The following is an 8,222-nucleotide window of genomic DNA, read 5'->3' on the forward strand; positions in this document are numbered from 1 at the left end:
AGGGAAAGACACCTATATGCAGGATAACATTAAAAGAACATTATCAGGACTGCAAAGATAATTACCCAGACTCATGAAAACCAGAATTTAGGTCTTCCTGTACGATTTTAATTCCTTTCTTCTGTACCCATGGGTTACAGTAACCTTAAAATACAGTGTCTCATACACTATTTTTAGTTTAAAGAATGGAATTATAGAATTGTTTAGGTTGGAAAAGACCTTTAAGATCATCGAGTCCAACCATCAACCTAGCACTGCCAAAACCACTACTAAACCATGTCCCTCAGCGCCATGTCTACCCATCTTTTAAATACCTCCAGCGACGTTGATTCCACCACTTCCCTGGGCAGCCTGTTCCAATGTTTGATGACCTTTTCAGTGAAGACATTTTTCCCAATACCCATCCTAAACCTCCTCCAGTGCAACACGAGACCATTTCCTCTTATCCTGTTACTTGGGAGAAGAAGCCTACCCCCACCTCTCTACAACCTCCTTTCAGGTAGCTGTAGAGAGCAATAAAGTCTACCCTCAGCCTCCTTTTCTCCAGGCTAAACAATCCTGGTTCCCTCAGCCACTCTGCATAAGACGTGTGCTCCAGACCCCTCACCAGCTTTGTTGCCCGTCTTTGGACGCACTCCAGCACCTCTATGTCTTTCTTGTAATGAGGGGCCCAAAACTGAACGCAGTACTCGAGGTGGGGCCTCACCAGTGCTGAGTACAGGGGAACGATCACTTCCCAAGTCCTGCTGGCCAGGCTATTTCTGATAGAAGCTGGGATGCTATTGGTCTTCTTGGCCACCTGGGCACACTGCTGGCTCATATTCATCCGGCTGTCCACCAATACCCCCAGGTCCTTTTCTGCTGGGCAGCTTTCCAGCCACTCTTCCCCAAGCCTGTAGCGCTGCATGGGGTTGTTGTGACCCAAGTGCAGGACGTGCAAAGTGAAGCACTTGGCCTTGTTGAACCTCATACCGTTGGCCTCAGCACATCGATCCAGCCTGTTCAGGTCCCTCTTATGTTACCAACTGTTGGCCTTTCTATCACCCTGGCCTACTTTCCAGTGACTTTTGAACTGGTGTACGAACTTCAGATATGTTTGAGTTATTAAAAGGTGATTATTTTTCTGTGAAAACTGGAGTTTGGGCACAGTAAAGAAGTCGAAATTAGTGTTGTCACTGAGGCAAAAATAGGCAGACTTGACAGTGGCATGGTCTCTTTGACTGCAGTCTGCTGGCCGGTCGGTGTACATATGGACTGCTGGCCTTCATTTGCGTGAAGCTGTGACTCCTGCATCCTGCCGTGTCGTGCACAATGAGTTATCCCAAGGGAGAAGGAAGGGGCTGGAATCGTTATCTTGAGGAAGAGGAAAGGGCAAAGAAGACAAAAGAGCAAACAGCCATTAAAAAAACCAAACAACAGATTACCAAAAAAACCCCAACAGCAACAAACCCTAAAGCCTCCCAAAGTGTTCTTCAGAGAACTATTTTTTTTCCCCAAGTCCTTTAAATCGTTTGCTATTTTGCCTCTTCTGTGGCAGAATTCAGTTCATGTTGTAGGTACTGTACAGATAAAAAAGATGCAAGAGTTGAAAGGTGTCATGCAGATAAAAGATGCAGCAGTTGAAGAAAAGATGTAGCAGTTGAAGGGTATGTTGCTCAAACAGGATTGTTTCATAGTTAACATAGTGAATACGGTGCTGTAGACCTGTAATTTGTATGGAACTATTTGGAACGGTACTGCAAAGCACTGTTTCATTTATGATGTTTTCATAACTGAAATAAGGATAAATGGGTTTTAGTATTATTTCAGTTTAAAAGAAAATTTGGGTTTTTTTTGGTCCCACATTAAAATAACATATTAAAAACTCAAATACAGTTCAAAACAGAGTTGTTCTTCAGCCATTTCTTTTTCTAGCTCCATCCCTTTCAGAGATTCTGTGTAGGCACAAGCAAGTAGCTGAACCAGTTAATAATAAATGATTATAAACTTCGTGATGTTCTTTGCTGTTTTTAAACTTGAGAATCAGCGGACTACCTTAGAGTAACAGGGAGTAGCTGCTACAAATTTAGTATGTTCTGTAGCTTGAACACATAAAATTCAGTCTATTGCATAGCGCCTTGAAATAATTGAATCCAAGCCCTCTCAAACAGTCTGAATATCAGGGGAAATATTTAATCTTTGTGCTTTATTCCATATCTCTGAAATGGAAGCAAAATTTATTTTCTTACAACTTGTTTTGAAAATAAATGCCTTGGCATTTTTTTTTTTTGAGCACACAGATACCCTATTCATTTGTCATTAGGGAAATATTAAATGAGAACTGAGGAAATCTGATGTTTGAAACAAAGTTTGGGTAGTGGATGTAAGATAGATGATGATTTAACACTGAAGAATGAAGGTGAGACAAAATACTGACTCTCTTTGGTCTGTTTGTGTTGAATGATACAAGACACCTACCAGTAGACAGAAGAGAGGGACAGTATGTGATAAAATATCTCCCCTGTCCACAAGCACAAAAACCTCAGGTAGAGCTGGCATTTTTGACATATTCCAGTTCCTAAGCCTGACAAGACCTTTTTTTTTTTGGAGGCTGAATATTTTAATTCTTTCACTTTAGGGGTTTTTCTACTTTGATATTGCATGCAAACATGTGGCTTAAGTAATCAGTTGTGTTTTGGCCGTAGGCTAATCAATTTACATGGTAAATTGTATAATGTGTTGACATTGTGCTTTCTTCAGTATATCCAAATATCTCAAAGTTTGTAAGCATGGATAGATTTTGGGCTGGAACTGTTTTATATGTGTCTAGCCTGCCACAAGGACAGATGAGCACTGATCTTTGCGAAGTCGTGTTTATTTTAACAGATGTAATGAGGCTTGTATGTGTTGCTCAGTGTATACCAGCCAATAGGCCACTAGAGAAATTTCTATGTTGTTGTTTTTAAATGTTGTGGATGGTCTTTAGTCTGATCTGACCTTTCACAGGTCAAGTAGTATAGTGCTGCTCTTCTTTATGTAAGACTATGTGCTGCTGTTTGAGCAAGCTATGCTACACTAAGATATGGTTTTCATGGCAGAATGAAGCTTTATGGTAAAGCCTGCTGAATTTCGAACTCTTACGTATCTGCAGAAAACAAAAAAATTATTTTCTGTACTTCAATATGTTCACGTGTTTATTTTACAGATTACATTTATAAGCTTTGCTGAAGAGATGGGTACTGCTCATTTGCAGGTACAGTGTATCTCTATCTATATTGGAAAATAATGTTCTTCAGCACTGTTAATTTCTTCTGAGTTTTTTAAATGGAGGAATTTTGGTGTTTGAGAAATGAAATATATGTATCTTGAGCATTTAAAAACCTAAGTTTTAAATATTGTTGAAAGGTTGAAAAGAATTGTTTTAATATGATCATCAATGTTTTATATGTATTTAAAATATTACCTGGGTCACTCTTAGTATTAGAATGGTCTGGAACATCTTCCTTAAATTGGGGGGGGATTTGTTTTTGGAGGGAGGTGGTGTTGTTGGTTGGTTGTAGTTTTTTGTGTGGGTTTTTTTTTTTTTTTCCTTAAAAGCCTATGTGTATCAGTACTTTGGTTTGTAACCTTCTTTTAGTAGAGTTGTGCTTATTAGTATGGTACAATTGTCATCTGCAAAGTTAAAACTTTACCGAATTGACCACTAGCTGGTAATTGCTGGTGGTTATTGTATGGTTATGCCTTAAGATATTATTCTGGAGAGTTAGATGAGGAAATCTGATGAGAACCTGTTGGAGCGAGTCTAGAGGAAGACCACAAAGATGATCAAAGGGCTGGAGCACCTCTCCTATTAAGAACGGTCGACATAGTTGGGGTTGTTCAGCCTGGAGAAGAGAAGGCTCTGGGGAGGCCTTATAGCTTCCTTCCAGTACCTGAAGGGGGCCTACAGGAAAGATGAGGAGGGACTCTTTATCAGGGAGTGTAGTGATAGGATGTGAGGGGTAATGGTCTTAAATTGAAAAAGGGTGGATTTAGATTGGGTATTAAGAAGAAATTCTTTACTCTGAGGGTGATGAGGCACTGGAACGGGTTGTGCTGGGCAGATGTGGATGCTCCGTCCCTGGAAGTATTCAAGGCCAGGCTGGATGGGGCTTTGAGCAACCTGGTCTAGTGGGAGGTACCCCTGCCCACGGCAGGGGGGTTGGAACCAGATGATCTTTAAGGTCCCTTCCAACTCTCACCATTCTATGACTCTATGAAATGTTATTTTAAAAGGGGAAGTGTAGCAAATTAGTGCGGTTGTGCTGTGCCATTTTAAGTTAAGGATTTAATCTTCCTGTGCAATTTACACAGTATAATCCGTAACATACACGTTTGAAGTACAGATACAGACTTCTACTCTGTCTAGATCATAGTAGATAGAGATTGCTGTAGTAATTTGCTGATGTTTAAAAATTAAGAAATGTAAATTCTGAATCCATTTGTGTTCAAAGGTGTATCAATGTTGCTAATTAATCAGATGATTATAGTGCTAGACATTCTTTCAAGTATGGGTAAGAACTATCTGATTGTCTAGAGTTAGTAGAGAAAATTGGGCTGAATACATTTATGGAGACTTGCTTTGTACCATGTGGATCAGTAGTGTTTAGACTGTTTAAAAAAAATAATCATAAATCTTTCATAGAACTTTTCTATATTAGGTAAATGTAAAAGTTATCCAAGATCATGCTTAAAGAAGTGCCTTGTCCTTGTTTTTGTAATAGGGGGTAAAACACCATTCCAATAAAGCACACTAAGAGTCTGTAGAGATCCATTGAGAACCATTATTAGCTGAGTTCAGTGTTCTCTTTGTAGTTGTGTACCTTGTAGGATGTGCAGCTGCTTTTCAGTGCTTACAAGATTCTCCTTTTTGACAGTGGAATTTGTTCCGGTAGAAGGGTGAGATGGAGATCAATGTGGACTGAATTAAAGCTTATTTACGTGCGCTTTACACCACAGTTTGAGAGAATGAGTGGGAGATGGGGCAAGAAATAGGGGAGAAAAGAGAATCTTTACCAAAATTAGCAGCTGTTACTATTTAGGGGTGATATGAGATCAAAACCTTTATTATTTACATGTTATTTTTTTCACTTTGTATTCTCAATGTGTTTGTGTATTTAAATCAGGAGTTGGCAGCTGTTTCTGTAGAGCTTCCAGATGTTCTGAAATCGCTCCAGTTGTGCAAACTAAAAGAAAATGAGGTGATATTTCTCAAAGATGTAAAAAAAATCTTGGCAAAATCTTATGTCATGAAACATCAGGTAAAAAATTTGTATATTCTTGCATGTCTTAACTACAGAAGTGTTATATTTGGCCTCATAAAGAGTTTAGTCATATCACACCTTGTCTTGCTTTTGGTTTTGGGTAATAGTAATGTTGTGGTTCTTTAAAATGTTGCAGTTTTTCTTTAATGTTGCGGTTTCTTTAAAAAGAATGTTAGAAAATCTCAAAATAAACTTTGTACTTTCAAATGCTGTATTATTATCAGAAAATATTAAATAAGTATTTAATTATGGTGCTGATCCCATGCTTCTGCAAGGCTGTAATCCCTTTCACTGCCAATTTGGAAAGAAGATGAAACTTGTCAAGTTACCTGTCTCAGCTTTCATCCTCGGCAGACTTTTCTTCTTGGAACAGAGGTGCCAAAAATTATGAAAATGCCAGTTGTTCGTAAAACTCAGTGGGCAATTTTCGTACTAAAAAATTATTTAAAATTATAAATGCTGCCAATTATGTAATTTTCATTATTTTTGTTTCAGTATTATTTCCAATATTATGTTAATTATATTATTTCCAATTATAAATGTTGTTAAAGCAAACTTCTTAAATCCATATTGACTAATCATACATGTTAAATTTAATTATGTTGTACATAAGATTAAAAAATACCTTGAAGAAACTAATATCCTATAAAATGAAGTACTACTCAGCATAAGCATGCTTTGAAATATTATCTTCCTCTACAGATTTTTAACATGCATTCTTTAATGGATTCTTGAGTACATACTCTCAGGGTTGTATTACACAACCTTTTTTTGTTTGTTTTATTACAATAATTTATTTAGAATGCAGAAGTTATGAAAAGAAGTGGATTTAACTGTCACTCTACACAAAATGTTCCATTCATTTTCTTATCTTTAAAATACTTGTAAATTGTTTAACCTTCATAAAAATGCATTGAAAGAATCCCTTGCTACTCCTGACAGTTGAAATCATTTTAAGATTGTTGTGTTTGCTTTCTTGTTGCTCTCTTTTTCAAGAATCAACTTCCTGAAGTGTTTTGTGTGATGAGACTGTCTCCTTCATTCCCAAGGATCAAAGTTGATTATATATTTACTTTGCTGAGCAAGTATACCACAGGCATAAGATATGCGGTGGAAATAAACTCATCACAAAAACAACAAACAGAGACATCCCATGGAGAAGACGATGACACTAATCAGTCAGTTTCTTCAATTGAGGATGATTTTGTCACTGCTTTCGAACACTTAGATGAGGATGAGCCTTCAAAGATTCAAAGCGCTGGTAAGTTTTTGCATGCTGTTGACTTGTAGAAATTGTTATTTGAAATTTAGGCTGTTGGGATTTCTTGAGAAAATAAATGTAAATAAATAGTATTTTTTTTACATTAATCATGTTTTGCAAAGGGGTATTATGCAATGGAAAAAATATTTTTTTTTTGCTGTTCTTTTCACAAAACTTTCTCAACTTGTAAACCAAAGATACTAATCTTGGTGTCAGATGCAGATCAAATAGAATCTTGTTTTACTTGGTGTGCTAAAAAAATGATTAATTTGTCAGTGATTAGATTAGTACAATAGGATTTGAAAAAAATGAAAGATTGCTTTAATCATGAAAGATCAGCTAGCACTTTGCAACGATAACAAGCCCAGCAGTTGCCATCAAAATCAGTTCCCTGTTTTCTGTAGTTTGGTGCAATCTTTTTTTTATTTTTTTTCTTTCTTTTCAGGTGCATGCAGCTTTACTTCTCGAAACCATCGAGATGCTGCTTCACAGACCATCCCTGCTCAATGTTTAGAAGCTGTTGACTCAAAGATACTTGTGGGTTCTGCACGTCGAAAGTCATCTGCTAGATCTTCTACTTTGATTGATATTTTGGGACTTAAGGAACTGTCCTCAGTAAAAAATTCAGTTACAACCTCAATTTCTGATCCTTGGATACAAAGGAGTTTCTATAAGCCATATAATCCTTCTGATCAAGGTGTTAATTTTTTACGTAAAACATTGTTTTCTTCCTCTCCAGCTGAATCCTCTGAGTCAGATTGCTCCAGCCCAAGCCCTATCATCTTCTTAGATGAAGAAGGTTATCAAAAAAGCTTGAAGGCAAAACTTCAGCTGCCAAAAATTCCAGTAGTGAAAGATGGTATAGAGGATTCAGACTCAGAAGTAAGTGAATTTTTTGATAGTTTCGATCAGTTCGATGAGCTGGAACAAGCCTTGGAAAACTCTTGTAAAGTAATTAGGGATCCCATCCTGGGGAATCCCTCCCAGAAAAGGAGGACTGCACATGAACAATTGTCTTCTGCAAGCATTACAATGAATCCTCAGAAATTCAAGTTTGATCGTCCCACTCTCCCAGCCAATGTAAAGAAGCCAACTCCTCGTAAACCAGAATCACCATATAGCAGCGTCTTTGATGTTCCGGATTCCCCTCGCCCAGTTAAAACATCAGGGGAAGAGAATGGAGGCTTGTTCAGCCCAATTAGATCATCAGCTTTCAGTCCACTAGGGAGCTGTGGTTCTTCTGAATGCTTATGTCGAATTAATCTTGGTGGAGATGGGACAGGTCAAAATCACCATGATGCAGTTTATAATAGTTACTCAGCATACGCTGATAGTGTTTCATTTGAAATACTGGGTTCTGTTTTTCATTCTGAGTCGTCATCAGAACAAGTGTGTGCAGGAAATGATTCGAAACACAAAGGGATTGGGTTGAAAGAGAAGAAAGGTCAAGCTGCAGATCTCAAAATAAAAACTAGTAAGGAGCCAGATAAACAAGCTAAATCTAAACATAAGTCATTGATGATTAGAGATAGCATTCAAAAATTTGCAACTGAATTAGTTGAAAAAAGTTTTGGCAGTGCATTTAAAGACCTGCAAAAAGGCGTTTCTTCGTGCACCAGTGCACTTTGTCATTTGGCGGCTAGGTTGACTTCTTCAGTCTTTCAAATGGCTTTTTATCA

General features: G+C 37.6%; 1 protein-coding gene across 1 annotated transcript in view; it reads left to right on the plus strand.

Moving 5' to 3' along the window:
• Positions 1 to 8,222, plus strand: part of AKAP11 (A kinase (PRKA) anchor protein 11) — a 35,475-nt gene that overhangs the window by 8,284 nt on the left and 18,969 nt on the right. Inside the window, exons 3-6 of the mRNA XM_009892949.1 lie at positions 3,185 to 3,232; positions 5,145 to 5,279; positions 6,279 to 6,543; positions 6,989 to 8,215. Coding sequence (XP_009891251.1) covers positions 3,185 to 3,232; positions 5,145 to 5,279; positions 6,279 to 6,543; positions 6,989 to 8,215 — 1,675 coding nt within the window. The remainder of the gene's footprint in view (positions 1 to 3,184; positions 3,233 to 5,144; positions 5,280 to 6,278; positions 6,544 to 6,988; positions 8,216 to 8,222) is intronic.

Source organism: Charadrius vociferus, unplaced genomic scaffold (assembly GCF_000708025.1).
Source record: "Charadrius vociferus isolate BGI_N301 unplaced genomic scaffold, ASM70802v2 scaffold419, whole genome shotgun sequence".
In the NCBI taxonomy this organism is placed as follows: domain Eukaryota; kingdom Metazoa; phylum Chordata; class Aves; order Charadriiformes; family Charadriidae; genus Charadrius; species Charadrius vociferus.